Here is a 25,408-nt window from a genome sequence, read left to right as displayed (position 1 = left end):
GAACTGCAATTGATTTTATATATAAAATTCTCGTGTCACAATTTTCGTTCCCATTCTCCGAAACGGCTTGACCGATTCTCATAAAATTTTGTGAGCATATTGAATAGGTCTGAGAATCGGCCAACATTTATTTTTAATCCCGAGCGGACGGAGTCGCGGGCGACAGCTAGTATATATAGATAGATAATTGCATATTTTGTTATTTCATATCATGATGCCATTAACAAGTTTACAACTAGGTTACAAGTTTACCAAAATGCCAGTATCTCTTTATACCAAGGTGTAGGCTGAGGCCTATAATACTCTGAATTAGGCTTAACCGGTGTGTCGTCCAATGGCGATTCTTTAAACATATTAACATAGGAATTCTTAATTCCGTATAAAAAGAATGCAACGTATGGAAAATATTCTGTCAAATTAATAGAAAAAACAAAATAGGCGTTTATTAATATTCTACCGATATTTGTATTGTAAACTGCGATGAATATGGATAAAAGAGCCAGTTTATATTTCGCGGCTAAGGTTAGTTTCTTGTATTCAGGCGCATTGTCCAATGTGTCGTAATCTTTGAGATAGAGTAAACGTGGTGGTCGGTCCGGCAGACCTTCTACTCTTGCTTTTTCTACTAACAATGAAGCATCCACACCTGAAATCACAAATAGTATTTTGAATTTTTTAATCTACTTGTTTACTTAAACAGATTGTGCATAATTGGAATATCAAGTGTTAAGGAAAGTTATACGTAAATTAAGTATTTAAAATGCGTTTTCTACCCTTAAAAACAAGAACAAATAACAAAACAGAACTATTTGAAACTCTATTTACGTGTATTTTTATTTTTTTTTATTTTTATGTATATACATTTGTGTAGTCAACTACACAAATGTATATACATTTGTAAAATATTAAAAAATTGTACACACCTTTTCTTTCAAGTATACGTATTCATCAATAACATAAATTCATGATCAGAAGCATACGGATGGATACGTGCATACATATTTTTGAAACCGGGATTTTATTCAAGTTTTAGACAGATTTTGTACAGTCAGCTTAAATATTGTATACATTTTTGCAGCTGACTGTACATTAACAAGATATACAAACTTATTTACCAATATCTGGATGTTTTCCATTTAATTTTTCTTTAATGCGTCTCTGCAGATCGATTCTCTCAGGTTCAGTCAAGATATACCCGGGCACATTCGCCAGATTTTTCGTCAAGTACATCTGACTTCCTGACTCCATGGTGCCGTTCACCGCCCACATACCGTCCATCATGACACGCGCCATGTGCTCGAAGTACTCCGGCACGTTCTCCAGACACGGTGTGTACACACGCTCCAGTATCAGCTTACACGCCTCACGAGTTTCTTCTATGTTCTTACGACACAAGTTGTACCTGAATAAGAAAAAAGAAACTATAGGTCACAATAAAACAACGAATAGTCTTATTGTAGTAACTATAATACTATTCCTCGATTATCAAATGGTCAGCGTGGGCCAAAGAAATCCACTCCGACTTAATTTGTTTTAAAAAAAGCATCGCTTTATTTATAATTTTAATATTTATTTATGCAATTCTTATTTAGAGTAAGTAAAAGTACAAATTGTTCTTTGCCGTTTATAATAATATGGTACTTTATATTATAAGGTGGCAAGCGGCCGCCTGAATTCACCGAAATGGCGAAGCAACCGCTGCCCATAGCCATTCACAATTATAGATACGTTCCCTACAATCGATGGAGGAGAAAACGAACAGAAAGAGAATCTTTTCCCCCAACTATGCGTCTCCTCCATCATATCCACTTTTCTATCCTCTCCAAATAAAATGGTGGATTTAAATTGGGGCTAACCTGTCTTCTATTCCTAACATGTGGCCGATGACTCTCCACAAATGATTGTAAGCTTCCCAATCGTCTGCCTCCTGCTGGGTGACGCCGATGCGGTCCGGTTTCAATACTGCATAACCTATGAATCCGAATTGTGTCAATGCCAAATCACGCTGGGATACAGTGCCTTTATTCTTCAAGCGAGCCGCTCTCCCATTCCTCAAATGTCGACGTCGAACTGCGTATAGCGATTGCCATGAACTGAAAAAATATAAATTTTACATATATTAACGTGAATAGGAAATTAAAATTATAGCGTATACTAACAGAGAAATATGACAACATTGATCTGTAGCCAATGAGTAACAAAACTCGCTTCAATTTAATGTCTTCTTTTGGCATTTTCCTATCGATAACTCTTCATTTTGCATTCGTTTTTAAATCTCTCCTTGTCACACACTTTCCTACTCATGACATATACTTACTGTGCTGACCTTTTGCCCTATTCTTAAAACTCATCTCACTTAAATTATAAATGCGAAAGTTTGGATGAATGGAAGTATGGATGTTTGTTTGAAGGTATCTACAGAACGACTGGATGGATCTTGCTCAAATTTGACATAGATGTAGAACATAGGCTAGAAGAACACGTAGGCTACTTAGTTAAGTTTTTTTTATTCAGCTCGGACATAGTCGCGGGCGATAACTAGTGTGGTAATAAAATATTGTAAAACTTACATACTGCCAGGCTTCAATTCATATCGCAACCAAGACATAACGTGTAGAAATGTTGATAGATAACGTTTGAATGCTGTGTATTTTGAGGAGGATCGTCGTGAGCCCACTAACACTTCCAGTATCGTTGGCACTGAAAACACGGAGATTAGTCCCGAAGTCATAGATCCGGCGAGACCGAAACTGAACCTCCAGAAGAAACTTCGTCCCCTTTAACAATAAATACTTCATGTATAGAAAATGTATTATAATAAAAAATATATCTGGCTGAATGTACAGACATTTTCATAAAAAAAAAAAAAAAAAAACAAATTATTAACCTCTGTCTTTTATTTTGTGTCTCGGTATTTTTTATCGTGGATTGCTGTTGGCGCATTGTACATACAAAAACTTGTGAATATTCTTTTGGAAAAATATGACATAAAATGTTTGTTCTTTCAAGCGTTTATGAATTTTGTAATGGGTTCAGAAGGTTTTGTGTTTTTTTCGTGTAAAATACAAATCTTTTTGCTTTGTAATATTAGTGTAAATAAGTTATAATTCTAAACAGTTTTAAATTTTTTTTTTTATAATTAGTTAATTTGATTATTTTTTTATATTTTTTTAAACTTCTTACCTATTATATAAATTTTCATCGAACCATTCAGGCAGATTCATCTCCAAATCATCTTCTTTGACAGAATCTGAAGGAGTTTCGTAGGCCTCCTTGCTTAGTAGACCGTCTACATATTGATCGACTAGAACAAAAAAATAAAAAAATTAACGAAAGTATGGACATCACGTACTCTTTCTTTTTATTGTCTAACTCTATGAAAGTAGAAACAATGGCTTAAAACAATTGCGATTAGTTTATAGTTATCGCAAAACTGCAAAACATTTTGCTAAACGAACACGAGCGCAGTATAAGAAAGAAGTTTCATGTACGCGGTTGCAGAATGTTAAAAAAAATTAACATTTTCTTAATTTATTTTTTATTCCAATTGTGTTATTGTGACTGGGTGAGAATTATCATTAATCACAATTAAAAATTAAAAAAAAAACTAGTTTTTTTACACACACTACAATTTTATTAATAATTTTTTGTTTTCAGGTGTCAGAATGGTTGACACCAATCCGCGATCAATAGTAAGTACAACAAAAAATAAGATGAGTAGAAATAATGTTATTTATTTGGTGAATATTACGAGTATCCTTAAAATATTTTAAACAAAATTACACATAAGGGAACATACCCATACTACGTGACCTATTTTTTTTTTAGTTTTTTCGACCCCTCCCTCCCCTCGGTGACCACTCGTATTATATGCCAAGCCCCCTCTTCCCCTTTAGTGTTTACGTCGTATCCATAATTATGATTTTTAATCATTTCGGCGCTCGCTTGGCATATGGGAGTCAGCGCCACCAATTGTAAATTTATAAAGCGCTAAACACTGCACGCTATATTCGAATATAGGTCTTATAGGTCGAATATTTCTCTCCCTAAAATCACCTACGTGACAAAAACCTGCAAACCCCCGCTGTTGTGACTGACCGTAGTATTTTAAAGACTGCGCCCCCCTCCCCTAAACGGGTTACGTAGTATGGGTACGTTCCCTAATCATAACCACCGCTATTTTTTTTTTATATCGTAAGGTGACATTCGAGCGAGCGGCGATTTAAAATTGAAGCGACTGTTGCCCCTAGACATCCGTAATTACTGATGCCTTGGAAAAGATGCACAGAAGGAGAATATTTTCCGGAAAATCCATTTCAACTTCCCATCCTTTATTTAAAAAAAAGGATGAGAAGGGAAAGAGGACTGAAATTAGGCCTTTACTTTTTATGTCAAGATAGACAAAAATAGTAGAGTATTTTGAGAGTTTTTGTTTTGTTTCGTAACGTCCTGTCTATTTTATGTTTAACGTCTTCATTGAGTAATACAGATTGTTTAAACAATGTATTAGTTCATTTTGGATAAACATCAATTATGCAATCTTATCATTATGTTAGTCTTGTTTAACATTGCTTTGTCTTTCCATTGTTTTATTTTACGTTAACATATTACATCAACATCACATTTTAAAAACAAATGTTAAATAGAATTGCAAAATTTTGCAACCAAAAAAACCGGTAAACAAGTTGGTTACTTAAAATATAATCTTATTTATATTATATTTATTAAATATATTTTATTATAAATGCAAATGTTTAGATTGATGGGCGGGTGGATGGTATTTCCAGAACTGCTGCATGGATTTTGCTGAAATTTGGCGTATATGTAGACCATAGTATGGAAAAACACATAGGCTAATTAAGTTTTTTTTTTAATTCCTCGCGGACGGAGTCGCGGGGCACAAGATCGCAAGATTTAACTAGAATATATATATATATATATATATATATATAGTATATATATATATATATACCTCGGAGTCAGCTCCAACGATTTTCATAAAATTTAGTATATAGGAGGTTTCGGGGGCGATAAATCAATCTAGGTAGGAATCATTTTTAGAAAATGTCATTTTATTCGTGTTTTATCGATAATCAACATAAACATAAACCTAACTTTTTCTATCGGTAAGATCGAAAAATATTATTCATATTTCATCATTTTATTAGTAAATCGTACTTAAATATAATTTCCAAAAAACACAATTAGAAAAAAAAAATACCGAGCAAAGCCGGTCATCCGGGTACTATACAACTATCTATTTAAAATGTCCATTAATTTAAAATACTTTTTAATTAACTTTAACAGTAAAGAATCAGGAAGAAGAATGAACAAAATAGACGTTAAAGTATTAGATGGAGATAAACTAAAATTATTCTCGGGAAGTCCGGAAGTTTTGGAAATACCGCGGAATAATCTGCTATTACAAACAACGTCTAATATGACCCCAGTGAATATAATACAAACACGAAACCTCAGGATAACTTTGGAAACGATTTTGGGTAACGCTAAGAAATTAGCTGACAGCTTAAAGGCGCAAATAACAATAGTTCAAGAAAGAGAAGGAAGATTAAAGGACGCCATCGTCAATGGAAGGTAAATAATCTTCTAAGGATACTAATATCTTACTTCTTACTAATATTATAAATGCGAATGTTTAGATGGATCGATGGATATTTGTGTGAAAGTATCTCCGAAACGGCTTAACGGATATGGCTCAAATCTATCAATATGTATAAAAGAAAGTCGTGTTAGTTACACTATTTATAACTCAAGAACGGCTTTACCTATATCGCTGAAAATTGATGAGGAGGTAGCTTAGAGCCAGGAGACGGACATAGAATACTATTTATTCATTTTTTTTTCGAAGTGATGCCTTGAAGAGTTGCGTTTAATGTAACTTACTAATATTATAAATGCGAATGTTTAGATGGATGTTATGTGGATGGATAGATGGGTGGGCTACACTAATTAAGTTTTTTCATATACCCACGCGGACGGAGTCGCGGGCGACAGCTAGTTTAGCATAGATGTAGAATATAGTTTGTAAGAACACATAAGCTACTTATTAATTTTTCTTTTAATTACGCACGGAAGAAGTCGCGGTAGACAGCTACTTTATAAATACAATTGTTTTAGGGTTCCGTACCTCGAAAGGAAAAAAACGGAACCCATATAAGATCACTTTGTTGTCCGTCCGTCTGTCTGTCAAGACCCTTTTATTATACTAGCTCAACTACGCATTTGATGGCAAATAAAAATAACGTCAAACGTTTAAACAAAAAACAATCATGATTTATTTTTAACTTATTAACACACGATAATACCGGTATAAAATATTTTCGACTTATTTTCGTATTTAAAATATACATATAATAAATATTCATTAAAATCGTTCAAGCTTTATAGGAATGCGAACACAAATAATTAGACACGAAAATAGAATAAATAAAAATAATTGTGAATATCTACTTTATAGTATATTAGAAAGAACTAATTTTTTTTCAACAAGTATTTTACATTGAAATTAAAGGTTCATTATTTCACAGGTTTGGAATAACGACCCTCACGGTTTCGACGCTAAGGAAACTACCAAAGAACTACATAATTCGCGATGGGTACTGGACTCTATGCAATGGTATTTTGCAACACCCAACAACGCAAGACGTTACTGCAGCGGCCTTCAGCGAGTTATACGCTGTTCCTAGATGCATAGGACAAGAGGTATGCATTAAACCAGAAATTTATAAAATCTTAACCCATATCAACCTGTTGTTTCGGTGAACCTCTGCTGTTATATTTATTTAATTTCATCATCAAAGCCGGGTCTACTCTAGACTCCAAAAGTTCCAGGACCGCTACGAGAATCACCGCGTTATTCTATACGAAATAGAGTACACGAAAAACGTATTTTTGCATTTTTTTAATTATTATATTCTTTGCAATCACGTGTTTAAACGCTGTAAAGAAACAAATTGGCTAACAAAAAGATCTAGAAATTAAAATTATAAAAGCTATTTAGATGTGCGACAGAATAAGCGCTTATTCGTACGGGCGTTTTTTTTAACGCCGCGTTAATACTCGGACAGTCCTCAAAATGTAACACTGCGCGTTTTAAAAACGCTGCTGTATGAACTGATACATAGAATAACATTTGTTTTATTTGAACGCTTTATTAAACGCGCGGTAAAAAAGCGGCCGTGTGAAGGAAGACTAAAACTTGTGTTGTACTATACAAAAACCGGTTACATACTATTTTAAATACCAAAAGGCGGAATTACGTGATTACATTATAAAAACGTTACATATCAAATTATAACAAAAACTGAGGCGTCGTTAATAAAAACTATTGCAAAAACTTTAAACATTGATAAAATTAGATAATCGTAATTGTAAAATATTATGCCGTGTATAGATAGATTATATATATATATATATATATATATATATATATATATATATATACATATAATAGATTTATTTATATACTAACTGAGCCCGAGATTTTTGTGCTACTGTTAAACGCAAAAACCTTTTATTTAATATGTCATTTCTGTGTTATTCCAACGTAAGACAAGTCTTTTGAAAACCGTGCAAGATAAAAGTTGTTCCAAATATTTCGATTTAACATCGACAGTTTATAAACTGTCGGGAAATGAAACGTAAATTCATAAAGTAAGGAAACTTAAAACAACTTGAAGTAGTTAAAGTCTAGTAAAAGTTACATTATTTCGCTTAGCATTTAACAGTAACAAATATTCTAAACTAGATGTTGCCCGCGACTCCGTCCGCGTGGATATATAGAAAACTTAATTAGTGTAGCCTATGTGTTCTTTCAGACTATGTTCTATACGTATGCCAAATTTAATCGAGATCCGTTCAGCCGTTTTAGAGATATCTTCAAACACCCATCCATCCATCCACATCACATCCATCTAAACATTCGCATTTATAATATTAGTAAGTTAAATAAAAAGTAGCTCTTCAAGGCATAAATTCGAACAAAAAAAATTAATAAATAGTGTCGGTCTCCTGTCTCTAAGCTACCTCCTCATCAATTTTCAGCCATATCGGTAAAGCCGTCCTTGAGTTATAAATAGTGTAACTAACACGATATTCTTTTGTATTGGCCAACCATTGACATTGATTTGACAGACTAAAAAAAATGACGTCTGTATGTTTCTTTTTGAACTTGGCTGAAAAGGCACTGGAAAAAGAAGAAAAATAAAATCGAATTATTTTTCTAGGTAACATCAAAGCCGGATCCTTGCGTATTCAATTCTGTCATCAAATACGATACAATACCAGCTCAAAAGAGACCGGAATATTCTGAAGACGAGTATCTATGCCTTAAACCGACGTTCAATTCAACATTAGAACAATACTTCAGTGTAACAAAACGTGTTGTCAATCAAACATGTAAAAACGGTATGTATATGAACTTGCTATCGACTCGACTCCGTTCGCGGTAAATTAAAATAAATTAAGTCTATGTGTTCTTCCAGTCTGTTATACATCTATGTCAAATTTCAGCGAGATCTAAGCAGACGTTTCGGGGATAATTTCCAACAAACATCCATCCATCCAAACTTTCGCATTTATAATATTAGTAAGATTCCAATACCATCATATTGTGAGTTTCGAATTCAGTGACTTTGTATAGACATACTGTTGTCTCCATTTTTTCAAAGGGAATAAAAGAGATGACAATATGTTTGTGCATTACGTTACGGATTGGAAACTAATAATTTCCTGTGGTGCTCTTTGCGTGCTGGAATAATAACACTAAATTGTTAATCGTACAAAAAGGTCGTTGGAAAACAACTGGGGCCTTGTAAGTTTACTAATATTTTAAATGCGAATGTTTAGATGTATGGATGTTTGTTAGAAAGTATGAAAAAACGGCTGCATGGATATCATTGAAATTTGGCATACATGCACAACCGACAATGTTTCAGACTAGGAACAAGGGCTACTATTTTTTTTTAATTCGGCGCGGACAGAGTCGCGGTAGACAGCTAGTCACTTTACTTAGAATAAATTAACGATATAAACAACAATTTTAATTTAATTATTTGCATTTAAGATTTTTGCAATAAGTTAAGGATTTTTATATATTTTTAATTTTCTGGGAAGTATTTCAGCCAACCCTTGCAAGCAAAGGATCTAAAGATCGCAATAAAGGAACGGTGTCACATATTAATAAAAAAAAACTGTTCTTTAAATTTGAAAATGGAACATAAATTTTTTTATGTTTGTTTTTTATAACTTCGGTCATGAGAAACCGTATTGGACGATTTTTGTTTTTTTTTAAAGCTAGTGTTTGTCTTGTGGTTATGTATTTTTTTGTTTAAGGTATCATAAGGAGTATGGCTGATAATGTACTGGAGTGTGGGATACGAGTGTTATCAGATTACACGTATTATCCGAACAAAGAGGTGACTTCGTATCTACCGTTGGAATACTGCGAAGGAACTCAAAGTTCCTGTAATCTCATCGTCGCCTGGCATCTCTCGAATTCGAGTGTTGAAAATTTCGAATTCATAAAGGACGATTTAAACTTTAAAAATTACTTCATGAAACCAGCTACGTTCCTAAATAATGCGTTATATTAATTATTCATAAGATTTTATTAAAATTTACTTTAAAATAAAACGTGTATTATATTACAAATAACGTAATAACAATTTACAAAAGCACTAACTTATACCACAAAAAAAAAACAAAAAAAAAGTAAAACAAAACAGATATTAGCACTAATGAGAGTCAATTAGGGTTGTCAAAGTTATCTACACCTACAGAACACTATTTAAAGCAAACCTAAACTAAGCAAAGCAAAAATCTAAACCTCTATGTAGTCAACCCTTGTTTCCTTGACGAACGATAAAAAAAGATATACAGTGATTAGTTTTATTTTGAGCGAAAATGCACTTAGAACGTAAGAAATAAGGTTCAAAGCTGAATAGATGACAGCCTAAGGGAAATCGTAATAAAACTAAGGTTATGTTAACTAAGACCCTTCGTACACAAAGCCACGTAAATCTTAAAAAAAATATATTTGCAAGCCGGCTTATGCAATATAATACCATAGAGGTTCGTACACAGCGCGCGTAGGCGTCATTTCTACCAAAAACAGTCGCTCGCAAACAGTGATGTCATGAGAAAAGTCGCAAAAATTTTCAAGATGGCGGAGAAATACAGTTGACATCTAGTCACTATGCCTGTACTGATCGAATCGAGTAGACGAATGGCGTCGTTCAGAGTTATAAACGGAGCGCACTCAACGCGAGTCTCGCGACGCAACCGTACGATATTAGTTTCGACGATTTACGTTGCTTTGTGTACGAAGAGCCTAAACCAATTATGCATTGCCTGATTTCAGTATTATAGCAAAGCAATTTTGCAACATTGTATTAATCTATTGTTACAACATTTAAATTAGAACAGATAATTATGAGAATTCTTTTTTTTATTGGGATTCAATAATTGTTTATTTGTACGACGATAGTTGCTGGTTGCTAGGCTATCCTTTATCTGGTATATTGAATAGTCTTCTTATGATAAAATAGCAAACAATTAACGAGCGTTATTAGAACTATCGTTAAAAAGATACGTTGCTAAGACAAACACATTACATCGTAATTGTCAGTTCAAATTGCACCGAATTGAAGGAAATGAACATTATTGTACTTCACTGGATGTTTATTGCACGATGACTAAGGATTTAAAGTAATTTTATGCTGACGATTCTAGATAATTGGACACAAAACATCATGCTGTTTATTACGTTGAGTATGAATTCTCGTCGAGTTAATTATTTGTATAAATACATGTCATGTTTATTTTTCCATTTATTTAATCTGTTTGCATTTTAACCACAGATATTAAAATATAATACTAGTTATAGATCGGACATTACAGAGTTGTGGCGTATTTTGTTTTGTCCCGTCTATTGATATAAAGTTAAAAATGTCTTTGTCGTCTTTGTTTTTGACCACAAAAAAAATATACGAGTCTTGACACAACGATAGTTTAAATTGTATTTTGCCAAACTTACCTTATCCATTATTCTATGATAATAAATATTATTTTTTTTAAATGACGTCTTTCTTGTCTTGTGTGCAAAACGCGGAAATATTTGACATTTGCCAATGACAAGTAAACAATTTGAATATAACGATGAGACGCGGTAACTATGCAACGAGTATGTGACAAATTTTAATATGTGATTGCCCAGAGAGAAAAGATTTTTTTTTATTATTTTTCTTTTTCGCATTAAAAGTAGCCAATATCCATTATCAGGCTTAATTATCTGTGTATTAAATTTCTTATCAATGAATTCAGTAGTTTTAGCGTGAAAGCGCGGAAAAGAGTTGATATTTCATAATAGTTCGTAATTATAATATCAAAAGTAAGGATTAGCAAGGATTATATATCATCATCAGCTCAGCTTTCAACAGTGGCAGAGCCCGCTTTAACATCTTCGCACGAATCGGCCCGGCTCGCCCGGTGAAATACCACGACCACACAGAAGACAGGTGTCAAGTGGAAGCTATTCCGCGTACAGTCTGATGAGTGTGCGTCCCGGAGGCCAAAATTAGTCCTCTTTCCCTTCCCATCCTATTTCTTATAAGGAAAGGATGGGAAGTGGAAGTGGACTTTCCGGATGAGAGGATGCATGGAAAGGGAAAATATTTTCTTTCTGTGCATCCTCTCCTCCGTCGATTAAAGGTAGGCAACGCATATGCAATTGCGTATGTCTATGGGCAACAGTCACTTCGCTATTTCAGCGATTTCAGGTGGCCGCTCGCTCGTTTGCCACCTTATGATATAAAAAAAAAAAAAAAGCTCACTATACGTCCCCGCCGAGGGGCTCGGAGCCTACTCTAAGTTTAGGGTGATTAGGCCATAGTCAAGCACGCTGGCCAAGTGCGGGTTGGTTGACTTCATATCATATCAAGGATTATATATACTTTGCATGAATCACAGGACAAAAATTATATTATTTAATCATGTATTTTATGTTAGAATGAAATTTCTTTTTTCAGTAATCAACTCGTAGGCCATCGTGGTTACTTATGGCCTGGTCACATCTACCTTGGGTAGGATGCGAGCCACTCGGTGGGAGAGCTGGATAGTTTGATTTTTTTTGCGAGTGTTCACACCCACATAAGTAACTTAACGAGTTTTTGCGATAACAAATTAACTTAAATTAACAAAAACACACGAGGTTTAAATACAAGTTTGTTATAAAATTAGAATTTTTAATTGTCTATTTAAAAGCAATTCGATGGCTATTTATATAATTAAGGAATATTTAATTTATTAATTAATTATTTTTTGCTCACCAGTTAAATCCATGATGAATAACACTTGACACAAAAAATGTAAATATTTTTATTCACGAATTTCTGCGACTGGAGTCAACCTTTCGACAACACCACTCACTATGATCAAGGTCGGCGAATAATTCAGTATATAAAGCTGTTTGATGCAGATAAAAAAACAGCTGTGATGATAAATATCGGTTCAGTGGGCCGGGCCTATCACGAATATTTATGACAAGCGACTTCGCATCGATATTTATCAGTATGAGATTTTTGTTGTAATTAACGCCCGCTAGGGGCGCTGTACTTTTAATACTTTTGTCGACGACGATACAGAGGCATTTGTCGCAAAGTTTCATGCTAGGCCCACAGTTCGTTGACCGGAGACTACGCTAAATATGTCAGATTCTCTTTCAATCATTTAAATTTTCGTATGGGTCGTAGTAAAACGTATAAATTAATTTTTGTCACAAATGCATGTCTTTGGAAATCGTTGAACGTATAAAAGTGCCATCTGTTGGTGTAAAATTGTATATTAGAAATTAAATTATTAAAAAAAAATAGACAATATGGAACATTTTGGCATACCATATGAAACCAGTATCTTTAAAATGTATAAAGGAAATTGACGTGTCTTAGCTGTCAAAAAAAGTAATTAATTGCGCCAAAATTAGTACAGATGCGTTATTATTTCTGTTATAGGTATTTTATAAGAAAAAAACATATTTTTTTTTCAATATTTCATTTATTACTCAATCAAGTTAAACACAAGTTTAAGCAAAAATAACACTTAAATTATATCTTAACTTCAAGTGTATACGAGTATTAAGCAAAAAATACAAAGTATTTTGAGGTAGTATTCCGCATTAACTTTAGGCGAACTATCCTCTATTGGGCTATCATTAAAAATATTCACATAGGAATTCTTAATTCCGTAAAGAAAGAATGCAACGTACGGGAAATATTCTGACATGTAGAGAGCTGTTATATAATACCAGTTTAAGAGGACTCTGCCGACGTAAGTTTTATAGAAAGCCGTCATGATAAATGATAGTGTTAACTTATATTTGGAAGCGTAAGAAAGCTTCTTGTATTCAGGTACGGTGTCCAATGTGTCGTAGTTCCTAAGGTAGAGTAGACGAGATTCATATTTTGTTTCTTGTAGACTTGATTTTTCAATTAACGTCGACGCATCCACTCCTATAAACAATATGATTTGTTCATAAATTAAAAAAAAAAAAACTATTCACATGATTCTGTACAACAGACTGTAAATTTAAATTATTATAATAACTTAGCTAATAGACAGAATAAGTCATATATTATCTTACGCTATTCAGTTTTTTTTATAAAATTTGACACTGTAGTTTAAGTAGAAAAGACAAGGAAAAGAAAGTACAATTTTAGCATATGATCATAGTATGTAAATAATAGCGGTACATTGGCCGGAGTCGTGATGAAAGCAATGATCCTTTCCGTTGTTGACTTTAAGATGCCACATGAGCATTGCGGCTGCGGCACGGAACCGTTTTACAATACTTTTTTATTACGTGGCAAACGAGCAAGCGGCCATAAATGGGACAGATGCAGTGCCTGTCTTAAAACCTAATACAAACTAGAAAGAATGCCACACGGTATTTTGAATCCATGGACTTTACGTTAGTTGTCATTTGAAGTTTACGCTAAAATGCGTTGCGTCACCACTTTTTAAGTAACGTTTGTAAAAAAACCAACGCAGCAGTGCCGTCGATCGCCCGTATGGCATATATCTTATAAAAAAGAGAGCGCATGCGAATAAACTTGTTATTGGTATCAATTGGTTGGGTAGACGGTGAGAGCAAATTATGAAATTGCTTGTTGCACAGTGTGATTTTTTCTATATATCATATCCATTCAGTTGACATGTCTATTCGTTGACATTGGGTGTGCCTCTAAGCCAAGAGACGATTCGCGTCGGCTATTCAACGTTGTGTGTACTGTGCGCGCGCAACGCGACTCTTTCGACGCCACCATGCAACATTAATTTCGAGGATTTACGTTGCCTTGTGTACGGACGGTCTAATTTCTTTTATTTTCTTCTTCTTGTATATTTATTTACGAACTTTCGGTGATGCTCATTTGTCGATAGACAATAGATAAACGAAAGTTAAACAATTACCAATATCCTCATGTTTCCCAGCAAGTTTCTCTTTCAGCTTTGTCTGCAGCACGATCCTTTCAGCCTCGGTAAGGACGTACCCGGGCACATCAGCCAGGTTCTTGGTAATGTACATGAGACTGCCAGCCTCCGTAGCGCCATTCACCGCCCACATCCCGTCCATCATGACACGCGCCATGTGCTCGAAGTACTCCGGCACGTTCTCCAGACACGGCGTGTACACACGCTCCAGTATCAGCTTACACACCTCACGAGTTTCTTCTATGTTCTTACGACACATGTTATATCTGTAATACATATAAAAAAAAGAAGACCATAAAGACGAACTCATAATCTCAATGACATATTTGTAAATATTTCGATGGGCGTTTTACGTTTATCGACATAACATTCTTCCGACTTTCGCCTGGAGAAATGCTGAACCATCCCTCCTTCTTACTTTCCGATGCAAATTAGAGCATGAAATGTTCTGTTTTGACCTTGGATAATGTCCGTTAATATCAACTGAGCTGTTAGATTTTTTGCTGTCTTTTATCATAAAAATTATATTAAAGTATCAGATCCAACAACAAAGAGACGCGAACAAAGTAGTTAAAAGTTCATACTGACCTATCTTCCATGCCTAACATGTAACCAATAACTTTCCAAAAGTGATTAAATGCCTCCCAATCTTCGGCTTCCTCTTGTCTGATGCCGAAGCGATCTGGCTTAAGAACCCCAAGACCGATGGTCCCGAACATAGTGAGAGCTAAATCACGTTGAGAAACCGTGCCTTGGTTCTTCAATCGTGCTGCGCGGCCATTTTTTATATGCCGTGATCGAACAGCATATAATGATCGGCATGATCTGTGGAATTTATGACAAACCGTATTCAAGTTAGAGGCGAAACAAAAGAGATCTCATTCATTCGAAAGTTGTGTCAGAACCACTGATCATGGAAAAATAATTGTCTTATACCTTCGCAGTATTCAATACTTACAAGCTACCAGGCTTCAGATCGTAACTCAACCAAGCTTTGACGTGCAAGAAGGTAGCAATATAGCGCTTGAACGCAGTGTACTTGGAAGACGATCTTCTGGAGCAGACGAGCACCTGCAGGATGGTGGGCACTGCGAATATCGCTACCAGACCAGGCATCATAACTGACCCGAAACCAAAACAAAACCGCCAAAAGAAACGTCGGCCTCTAAAAAAATAAAAAATAACCATTGTAGATGTTAATTAAATCTAAAGGTTAATAAAAGTTCACATAACCTGAATCCTATTTTTTTTTAGAATTCTCGTTATTGCAGTCTTTACTGTTAATTATAATTCTAACATGTTTTAAATTTCTTACGTATTAGTAAAGGTATTTTTAATTTAAAGCGTCAATAGCCTAATGGTTGAGGGTATGGATTTCCGATCACAAGGTCGGTTGTTCGAATCCCATCATTCGACTATTGTCGTAAACCATATCCTAGCACAAGCCTAGAGCTTAGTTGGAATGGTAAAATAAATATTAGTAAATTTACAAAAAAAATCTGCTAATATTTTCTATTAAAATAAACAAAAAAAATTATTATAGATCATTTAATTTTCATGTTATTCAAAAAGTCCAATCGTAGTAATAGTAAGAATACCGTTGTATCTTTCGAACTTAAAAAGATTCCTTTATTTCCCTTACTTGTTATAAAGAGTTTCATCAAACCACGACGGCAGCTTCATCTCTAGTTCCTCAAGATTGACGGAGTCAGATGGAGTCTCGTACGCTTCATCACTCATAAGACCCTCGAAATATTGCTCAGCTGAAAAATTAGAAAGGAAATTACAATGTTTAAATATTTACTGGATAAAATTAGTTGAAGGATTTGACGAGTAGAGTACGGTACACTTTGAGAAATCCAATATGCCCGCCATCACATGACGGTTGACAAAATTTTGTACAACCACTCCTACATGGGTATCAATGGCTTACAAGTCGTCCTGCATTTATAATAATAATAATTTAATTTATCTCAGATAACATGGATCCATATTCTTATTCTAGGGTTAGTAATAGCTTAAGAACTAATGTTAGTATAAACAATTTATATTAAAAAGAAATGTGGTTCCTCAGCGATGCCAAAATGCGCTAGTCTACATGTAAATGTATCCAATCCTATCCGTCAGGAGGCATTCATTGTTCAGTGTTCGTGTATCACTATAAATTCAAAATGGCCGACACTACAAAATGGCCAATTACAAATTTTTAAAATGTCAAATAAAAAGATTTGACTATTCTATTAATTCGAAACAATATTGCTGGAAATAGTAATTAACTTAAAAATATTTTTTAAAATAACTTATTCACTTAAAGATGTATAAATATTATTTTAATGAAAACGATGTATTGAGTTTTTGCCGCTGTCGTTTATCAATTCAAACAACACTTGAATATCAACTTAATTTTTTTCTTAATAATTTGTAATTGACATTGATTGTCAGTTTGTTTGACCTCTATTCATTACCGAAAGATGCAAATAAATGAAACATGTTGAGATCACAACCATGTTTTTTTGCTCAACTGCTACTAATTAGATAATATAAAGAGCAAACAGCGCTTTAAGAGGGCTCGCAAAATTCGCTAGATGTCGTTGTCGATTGTCTATTAATTTTTTTTTCTTAATTTCTCTTTTAATTGTTTACTAGGAATGTTCATTAAATAAAATAAAATAACATTTAATCCTTTCAATATCACAACACAATAAGCAAAAACAACACAAAAATAATTATAAAGTAATAACACATAGAACATAACATTAGTAAGAAACAGGGAATATATACAAAGAGTGTTGCAATGCTGACCGGATAAGGTTTCACTCAGCTTTGTATTTTTTTTTATTTTTTTTTATAAGAGAAGGGGACAAACGAGCGGCGGGAACACCAAGGTGATCATCGACACCCATGGACATCTGCAACACCAGAGGAACTGTAGATGCGTTGCCGACCTTTAAGGAAATGATATGCTCGCTTCTTGAAGGTCCCTAAGTCGTATTGGTTTGGAAATACCGCCGAGGACAGACCGTTCCACAACGCGTTCAGATCAGCGCTGAGTGTTCCTCTCTGGACCACTCAGCGGTGATCTTCCGAGAAACCCCATAGTGTTATCCGCACGCCAGTTACAGCAGTGGAAAGGAAAACATAAACGTAAATCTTAAAACTAAAATTATGTGTGCGTTCGTGTAATTGTTGTGACAACTGACCGGACCGGACCAGGGTCGGCGGTGCCATGTACCAATATATTTTGCGTATTATGTACATAAATGCTTACATTTACCTGTTGCATATTTTGCATAAGTTAAACAAAAAACTAATAGGATTATAAAAAAATCTGGCCTTTTTTATCCATCCCACCGAGTCGTAAATAAATTGATTAAGAATTTTTTACTGTTGTCCGCGATTTCGTCCGCATGGAATAGAGTATATTTAGTCGCTTAGAGTTATGAAAAAAAAATACGGCAATTGCATATTTTCCGAGATTAAATGTATTCTATGCATTCTTCCAGCTTACGTTATAATTCTTTACCAAATTTCATCCAAATGCATTCACCCGTTCCGGCGTTCCGCAGTAACATATATCCATCCATACTTTATAATTTAAAACTAGTAAAATTCCTACCTGTCAAATCCATGATTAGAAAATTACGCTGTTAATAAAATCACTCTTAAAATATTTCTTAATAAAACTGATTTTGTCAAATCTTTCGCGAAAACAACATAACGCATAGACGTCTAAAAGTGCACTGGTCGTATCGTCCTTTATCTAGAATATTTATAAAGCTATTTCAGACAGGTAAACGTATAATACTGTCTTTATTACCTGTTTGTATTTTTTTACATAAAATTTGGACTTACAAATGAAATACAAAAAGTACGCTCTCGAAATTCTCAATTTCAAGCGATACTTAATTAATAAATATTTTTTTTAATCGCCATGTTGTAGAAAACCTACTAAACGAATTTTTTGTTGAGCAGTTTCATTATAAATAATAGATTCGATATCACGAAATTAATTTATTGATTGCATCGAAATGTCAAAGTATTTAATTACTAGTTGTCGCCCTGGATTCCGTCCACGCGGAAATAATAAACACTCAATTGGCCTACATGTTCTGCCAAGCTATGTTCTACATCTATGCCAAATTTCAGGGAGATATATGGAGCCGTTCTTGAGTTATCTTCAAACAAACATTCACCTATCCATCCATTTATAATATTAGAAAGATAATCGCATGTAAATTTCTAGCCACGGCACAGACTTGTTAATAAATAGACTCAAGGTCACAGCATTGGTGTTTCCAGCATAAATAAGCTCATCTTCATTTAGACATGGTAACATTAAGTGCTTTAGATTATGCAAGATACTATCCGGATGTTATTATTTTTTTTTTTTTATATCAAAAGGTGGCAAACGAGCGAGCAGCCACCTGAAATCGCTGAAATAGCGAAGTGACTGCTGCCCATAGACATACGCAATTGCATATGCGCTGCCTACCTTTAATCGACGGAGGAGAGGATGCACAGAAAGAAAATATCTTCCCTTTCCATGCATCCTCTTATCCGTAAAGTCCACTTCCACTTCCCATCCTTTCCTTATAAAGAAAAGGATGGGAAGGGAAAGAGGACTAAATTAGGCCTCCGGGACGCACACTCATCAGACGAAACGCGGAATTGCTTCCACTTCACGCCTGTCTTCTATGTGGTCGTGGTATTTCACCAGGCGAGCCGGGCCAATTCGTGCGAAGATGTTAAAGCGGGCTCTACCACTGTTGAATTAGTATTTTTATTGTAATTAGTAATCATCTGTATGTACAAACTCAAAGTAATGGAATAAACGAGATAATTTTGCAAAATAGTAGACAGTGACCTTGCTATTAGCTCTAATATAACATAACATTTTATATTTTTAATTTGGCCAAAAAAATATAGCCCTGCACTGCAAGGACAAGTGCAGGTATGACGAACCTTTTCCGTTTTTCTGTGTCTGTGTACATTTACCTCTATGTAACTAAACTCAAACAACTTTATAAAATCTTATATCTGAGTTTTTTCCAGGACAATAAAAACTAATGGTAAATAAAAATACAAAATTTGCTGCAAATTATTCTATTCATATTTATATTGAAGTATTTAATAAAATCATTTTACCAAAAAGACACTAGAACTTTGTACCAGGGTTCTGGAGGTTGAGGCTTGTAATATTCCGAGTTAGGTATATTCTTAGTATCATCATATTCTGGATCTTTGAATATATCTACATAAGATTTCTTGATGCCATACAAAAAGAAGGCAACGTATGGAAAATATTCCGCCAAAAACATTATCATTTTATAATACAGATTAAGCACAAAACGACCGAAGGAGGTCGAATAGAAAGCTATGAATAAAGATAAAATAGCTAATTTATATTTAGACCCGTAAGATAACTTCTGGTATTCAGGAATAGTGTTCCAACTGTCGTAGTCTTTGAGGTAGAGGCGTCGCGGCGGCAAGTCAGGGAGACCGTCTACACTGCATTTCTGTACCAATGTTGATACATCCACACCTGTATTGAGATACCTTTTGTAATTACCTCGGCAATAAAGTGCTACAAATAATTTGGGATTTTTTTTTATAACAGAAGGGGGCAAACGAGCAGCGGGAACACCGAGGTGTTCAACGACGCCCATGGAGGTACAGTGGTACAGTGAATTACAGTGGTAGAGCCCGCTTTAACATCTTCGCACGAATTGTCCCGGCTCGCCCGGTGAAATACCACGACCACACAGAAGACAGGCGTCAAGTGGAAGCAATTCCGCGTTTCGTCTGATGAGTGTACGTCCCGGAGGCCTAACTTAGTCCTCTTTCCCTTCCCACCCTTTTTCTTATAAGTAAAGGATGGGAAGTGGTAGTAGACTTTCTGGACGAGAGGATGCATGGAAAGGGAAATATTTTCTTTCTTTGCATCCTCTCCTCCGTCTATGGGCAACGGTCACTTCGCTATTTCAGCGATTTCAGGTGGCCGCTCGCTCGTTTGCCACCTTATAATATAAAAAAATCTTCGCTTCTTATAGGCACAGAAAAAAATTGGTTTAACTTATTATATCTAAGTATTTTTCGAGTCTGCTAGATTCTAATCACTGTACTTACCAGAATCCTTATTTTTTCCAGCCAGCTTCTCTTTCAGCTTTGCCTGCAGCGCGATCCTCTCGGCCTCGGTGAGAATGTACCCGGGCACTTCGGCCAGGTTCTTGGTGACGTACATGAGGCTGCCGGCCTCCGCTGCGCCATTCACCGCCCACATCCCGTCCATCATGACACGCGCCATGTGCTCGAAGTACTCCGGCACGTTCTCCAGACACGGTGTGTACACACGCTCCAGTATTAGCTTACACACCTCACGGGTTTCATCCATTGTTCTTCGACACATATTGTACCTGTGTAATGATTAAAACTCTTGTGTAAAGTCTTTTTTCCGATCATCTTAATCCTAAAATCTTAGTTTATATACTAGATGTTCCGAAAACAGAAAAAAGCATATTCTGCTAAAAACAATAGTATTCTACTAAATCGTAGAGAAACAAATTACACTTACTTATCTTCCAAACCCAGCATATAGCCGAGAACTCCCCAAAGATGGTTGTAGCCTTCCCAATCCTCCGGGTCCTCCTGCCGCAAGCCGAAACGGTCTGGCTTCAGGATGCCGAGACCGATGACGCCAAACTGAGTGAGAGCCAAGTCGCGCTGAGAGATTGTTCCATTCTTCTTCAAGCGAGCTGCGCGACCGTTTCTTAAATGTTGAGATCGAACAGCGTAAAGGGATCTCCATGATCTGAAGATTACGTAAACCTTGTTATAGTTTGGTTTTGCTTATTTACATTTTACCGGAACATTTATGATTCTAACTAGCCGTAGCCCGCAACTCTGTCGCAATTAAAAAAAAACTTAAGTGAGTAGCCTATGTGTTCTTCCAGACTGTGTTTTATATATGTGCCAAATTTCATCAAGATCCGTTAAGCCGTTCCGGATATACCTTCAAACAAACATCCGTCCATCCAAACATTCGCATTCATAATATTAAGTACGAAGTAAGATTATTATTTACTAAAATACGTTACGAAAATAATAAAAACAATAAAGAATCTTACTCTTGCAATTTCTGAAGTTTGTTTGATGTTTTTTTTTCTCAATATGTTTATAAACCAGTACTTACACACTACCCGGCTTCAGATCATGAGTCAACCATGACTGGAAGTGCAGGAACGTTGCGACGTATCGCTTAAAAGCGGTGTACTTTGACGATGACTTTCCTGAACTGGCCAACACCTCCAATATGGTGGGCACCGAGAACACAGCCACCAGTCCCGGCATCATCACGAAAGATAGGCCGAAGCAATGTTTCCAGAAGAATCGTTGGCCCCTTAAACAAATTAACAGATTAATCCTCATACATAATTCATATATTACGTCGTATTCTTAAGAGTACTATTTAATAGTGTTTAGAATATATTAAAATGATAGAAAAAAATGTATGAATCGTTTATTGTTTTAGTTCAAACACGTGGTTGGAAACAAATCCGTTATTGTACACGTGATGCTTAACAAGATTTTTTTTAATCACTACGATTACACGACATTATAACGTAGCGTAGGACATCCTCAGACTCGGTGGAGCGATGATCTTCGCAGGGCAGCTGGCAAGAGCTGGATGAGAGTGGTCGAGGATCGTGCTCAGTGGCGTGCCATGGGAGAGGCCTATGTCCAGCAGTGGACTAGTACTGGCTGATGATGATGATGATACTGCCGTTGAAAGCATTGGGCGCTACGTTAATAGATTTGGATTGATACATTTAAAAAAATCAACGAGATTGTGTTATGTAGGATTTAAAATACATTTTAATTAAGACTATACAGTTTCCATAAGGATACGCCATATCGGGAATTTAAAGCTCTCAAATCGAAAAATATAATAGATTAATAATAACAGACATTACTAAAATAATATTTATTTTTTATTCTTGCTTCAAAAAAACAATGTTTACACAAATAATGAAAATCTATGCTTTATTAGCGATTTTATTTTAACCATGCCCTCGCTTTGATTTGGTAGCTACCAGGATTACTTGACACTGTGTTATTCGAAAACTTGTGACGCCCTTTTCTGTCTAACGCCCTGGGCGGTCGCTCAACCGCGCCCTATTCTAACGCCGGCCCTGTTCAATTCTTAAAATACAGTCGTTCAAATCTATATTTTTATTTAAAACGTAATTACTATTATTTAAATTATAACTTACTTTTTAAATAGTTTTTCATCGTACCAATCGGGCAGTGTTAATTCCAACTTTTCCGGAGCCACCGAATCAGAGGGATGGTCGTAGGCCTCTTTACTTAAGAGACCTTCCATATATTGTTCGACTGAAAAACAGACAAAATAAAATTCAACAAAAGAGACTAAAAAAAAATCAAAATCGTTCACCCAAAAACTGGGGTGTTTAATTTTTTTTTTTTTTTCTTGGTATACTACATTGCTTTTTGTATGTGAACATGCGGCTGCAAATATTTTTTTAAGAGAAAGACCTAAGTCCCTTTCCCTTCCCAATTATTAAAATAAAAGGAGGGAAGAGAAATTTGATTTCACGGAGGAGCGAACGCATTAGAAAAGGAAATTTTCGAGCGTCCCTTTCTCCGTCGATCGATGATGAGCAACGCATTAGCAATTGCTGATATCTGTGGTCAGCAGCTGCTTCGCTTTAACAGTGAATTCAGGTAGCTTTCTCATTTGCCACCTTATGAGAAAAAAAAATAAGTATGTTAATATATTTTTGTACAGATGCTTTTGTTGTGAAAACTAGCGTTGTACAATATATTGATAATGTACACAGTCTATATCAAGAAATATTTTAATCTACGCTGCTGTAGATTGCTTTATCAATATTTTTTTTATTGACGATGACTAATTTTATGCATGTGCAAGATGCAAATATTCAACTGAATATTTATCATTATTAAAAAAAATACTATTATTGTTAAATATGTTTAAACTGGCTTTATTCAACTCAAACTAGAAGACATTTTTAGAATTAACAATATTTATAAAAATTCCGATTACGTAGTACATAAAAAGAATATTAATTTGGTTACAAAATTAGCACAATTATAATTCAGCGCATGTTTTGGAGCCTACCTAACTAGCTAATATTAGCCCGTTTATTTAGTCCCTAGTTTACGGGGGCTCTTAACACAGATCGATTTCTTGATTTCAATCGTCATGTCCACAGTAACACTATCCGTCTCTTTCTAGACCTACGTATATTTATGTGAGTGTTATTGTAATCAACAAAATAACCGTAACGGTTTGAGCTCTACTAGCGCCCTGGGCGAGATTTCTGAAACGCCATTATATTACCATGCTTTTGAAGACTTAACATAGTCTTTTATGTGGCATTGGTGAAGAGGGCTATGCGAAACTGTGGCGCTTTATTCTCTCGATCGCCCTGGGTGGTCGCCCAACCGCGTCCTATTCTAACACCGTCACTGAATAACTCAGTTGCCAACGTAGTCTTTTCAAATATTTTAGCGGCCCAAGGTCATCGACACGCAGCCCAGTAAATTATTCTGGAATTATTTCGTTGTAAATTGGAATTGTTTTTAGTATGGAATTGTAATGGCGAATCTTATTATTGCCATCATGCACTTAAAAAAACGAGACAAAAATCAAATTAACAATTGTCAATCAAGCATACATTATTTAAATTCATGGTTAACAAGCTTTTCAATTGATCGAACATCACGATGACAGGCACAACATAACATATTGACGTCCCTCTCATATTGTTCGAAAAGATCAGAGACAGCTATATATTTTTCTTGTACAGTTTTTTTGACAAAGGAATATCACGACTAGAAATATTTGTTAAATAAATTAACACTGACGAATGGATATTTATGTCTTTGTACATATTGTATATTTGTTTTTAATTTGCATTTAAGCAAGTAGCTAGTTTTGTTACATGTTCGCACTGTCGAAATATTGATATTCAGGAAAAATACCGCTTCATCACTTTTTTTTTGTTAACGCGGGGAATGCGTTTATGCACTTCGCCGTCCGTGCTGCGGGGGCAGCAGGGACGGTTTCGTGTGGGACTCCCGGCCTGGGAACAAAACCGGACTACCCACTAAACCCCGCGGTGTTCTCCTACGCCCAACCGGACCGTGGAATCTACGTTAGTTTATCCACGGCCACCGCTTCATCACTTTAAAAAAAATTGAGATCCTAAAATGTTTTGTCTCGGTATACATCATACATACAACTTTTTTGTATACGGACACACAGAATTTTCCGATTGTCTCCATATGACCTAACTCACTTATCTCGCTACTCGTCTTTTTAGGATACCCTTATTCCAATCGATATATTTGTCTCTGGTACATCTACTACCCAGTTTTGTTTTGTAAATCTGAACAAAATCATATAATCAATCAATTGGAACTACGGAAGTGGATACTTAACCTAACTTTCTTTGTGTATCCAAATAAGCTTTCCAATAAGCGCTTTCACTGCCGAAACAGCAGAACAAAAAATGTTATCCTCATTATTTCATGAAAAACAAATATGACAATAAGATTTTGTGTGGCAGATATATTCAATGCAACATCATAAAATATTTAAAAAAAAAATATTTTATTCCCACCTGTCAAATCCATGATTATTAATTACGTAAATTAAAAAAAAAATCGCGTATTATTGTAACACGGTAATCTTGAAAGCTTCTTCGTTAGCGGTCATTTCACGTTATACTGGTCTTAGTCGCCGAATTCATAAGATCTTATATAAACTGCTAACAGATAAAAAAATATGATAATCAAACACATGTTGAGGTATTGAAAGGCTGAGTTATATTTTAGTAGCTGTCGCCCGCTACTCCGT

The 25,408-nt window shown here is 35.1% G+C and overlaps 4 protein-coding genes across 4 annotated transcripts; 1 reads left to right on the top strand and 3 right to left on the bottom strand.

The window, feature by feature from the left end:
- Nucleotides 1–134: 134 nt before the first annotated feature.
- LOC106118006 (uncharacterized) lies at nt 135–12,528 on the bottom strand. Its single transcript, XM_013312557.1, has 6 exons — nt 12,348–12,528; nt 3,184–3,304; nt 2,571–2,777; nt 1,857–2,093; nt 1,116–1,402; nt 135–646 (listed from the first exon to the last, which is right to left on the bottom strand). Exons 1-6 carry the CDS (start codon nt 12,358–12,360, stop codon nt 249–251), a joined length of 1,263 nt encoding a protein of 420 aa, XP_013168011.1. The 5' UTR covers nt 12,361–12,528; the 3' UTR covers nt 135–248.
- LOC106118007 (uncharacterized) lies at nt 3,442–9,614 on the top strand. Its single transcript, XM_013312558.1, has 6 exons — nt 3,442–3,565; nt 3,658–3,692; nt 5,308–5,595; nt 6,549–6,723; nt 8,247–8,427; nt 9,355–9,614. Exons 1-6 carry the CDS (start codon nt 3,503–3,505, stop codon nt 9,612–9,614), a joined length of 1,002 nt encoding a protein of 333 aa, XP_013168012.1. The 5' UTR covers nt 3,442–3,502.
- Nucleotides 12,529–13,134: 606 nt separating the features above from the next.
- Nucleotides 13,135–18,260, bottom strand: LOC106117542 (uncharacterized). Its single transcript, XM_013311905.1, has 6 exons — nt 18,122–18,260; nt 16,148–16,268; nt 15,464–15,670; nt 15,094–15,330; nt 14,485–14,771; nt 13,135–13,526 (listed from the first exon to the last, which is right to left on the bottom strand). Exons 1-6 carry the CDS (start codon nt 18,132–18,134, stop codon nt 13,135–13,137), a joined length of 1,257 nt encoding a protein of 418 aa, XP_013167359.1. The 5' UTR covers nt 18,135–18,260.
- A 1,332-nt stretch (nt 18,261–19,592) lies between these two features.
- On the bottom strand, nt 19,593–25,291 carry LOC106118040 (uncharacterized). The gene is made up of 6 exons (XM_013312598.1): nt 25,173–25,291; nt 22,776–22,896; nt 21,695–21,901; nt 21,077–21,313; nt 20,632–20,918; nt 19,593–20,047 (listed from the first exon to the last, which is right to left on the bottom strand). Exons 1-6 carry the CDS (start codon nt 25,183–25,185, stop codon nt 19,647–19,649), a joined length of 1,266 nt encoding a protein of 421 aa, XP_013168052.1. The 5' UTR covers nt 25,186–25,291; the 3' UTR covers nt 19,593–19,646.
- Nucleotides 25,292–25,408: the final 117 nt, after the last annotated feature.

Source organism: Papilio xuthus, unplaced genomic scaffold (genome assembly GCF_000836235.2).
Source record: "Papilio xuthus unplaced genomic scaffold, Pxut_1.1 DF827679.1, whole genome shotgun sequence".
Taxonomy (NCBI): domain Eukaryota; kingdom Metazoa; phylum Arthropoda; class Insecta; order Lepidoptera; family Papilionidae; genus Papilio; species Papilio xuthus.
The sequence above is the reverse complement of the archived record's forward strand: the minus strand, read 5'-3'. Positions and strand labels throughout refer to the sequence as shown.

What these genes read in the sequence shown, in the direction of transcription:
- LOC106118007 (XM_013312558.1), top strand. Translation starts at nt 3,503, where the DNA reads ATGTTAAAAAAAATTAACATTTTCTTAATTTATTTTTTATTCCAATTG. An exon ending in CTAGATGCATAGGACAAGAG is followed by an intron (nt 6,724 to 8,246) that starts GTATGCATTAAA and finishes TTATTTTTCTAG; the next exon opens with GTAACATCAAAGCCGGATCC. An exon ending in CAATCAAACATGTAAAAACG is followed by an intron (nt 8,428 to 9,354) that starts GTATGTATATGA and finishes TTTTTGTTTAAG; the next exon opens with GTATCATAAGGAGTATGGCT.
- LOC106118006 (XM_013312557.1), bottom strand. An exon ending in GAATTGAAGCCTGGCAGTAT is followed by an intron (nt 2,094 to 2,570) that starts GTAAGTTTTACA and finishes ATATTTTTTCAG; the next exon opens with TTCATGGCAATCGCTATACG. An exon ending in ATGTTAGGAATAGAAGACAG is followed by an intron (nt 1,403 to 1,856) that starts GTTAGCCCCAAT and finishes TTTCTTATTCAG; the next exon opens with GTACAACTTGTGTCGTAAGA.
- LOC106117542 (XM_013311905.1), bottom strand. An exon ending in GATGAAACTCTTTATAACAA is followed by an intron (nt 15,671 to 16,147) that starts GTAAGGGAAATA and finishes TTATTTTTTTAG; the next exon opens with AGGCCGACGTTTCTTTTGGC. An exon ending in ATGTTAGGCATGGAAGATAG is followed by an intron (nt 14,772 to 15,093) that starts GTCAGTATGAAC and finishes TATGTATTACAG; the next exon opens with ATATAACATGTGTCGTAAGA.
- LOC106118040 (XM_013312598.1), bottom strand. An exon ending in GATCTGAAGCCGGGTAGTGT is followed by an intron (nt 21,314 to 21,694) that starts GTAAGTACTGGT and finishes CGTAATCTTCAG; the next exon opens with ATCATGGAGATCCCTTTACG. An exon ending in ATGCTGGGTTTGGAAGATAA is followed by an intron (nt 20,919 to 21,076) that starts GTAAGTGTAATT and finishes ATCATTACACAG; the next exon opens with GTACAATATGTGTCGAAGAA.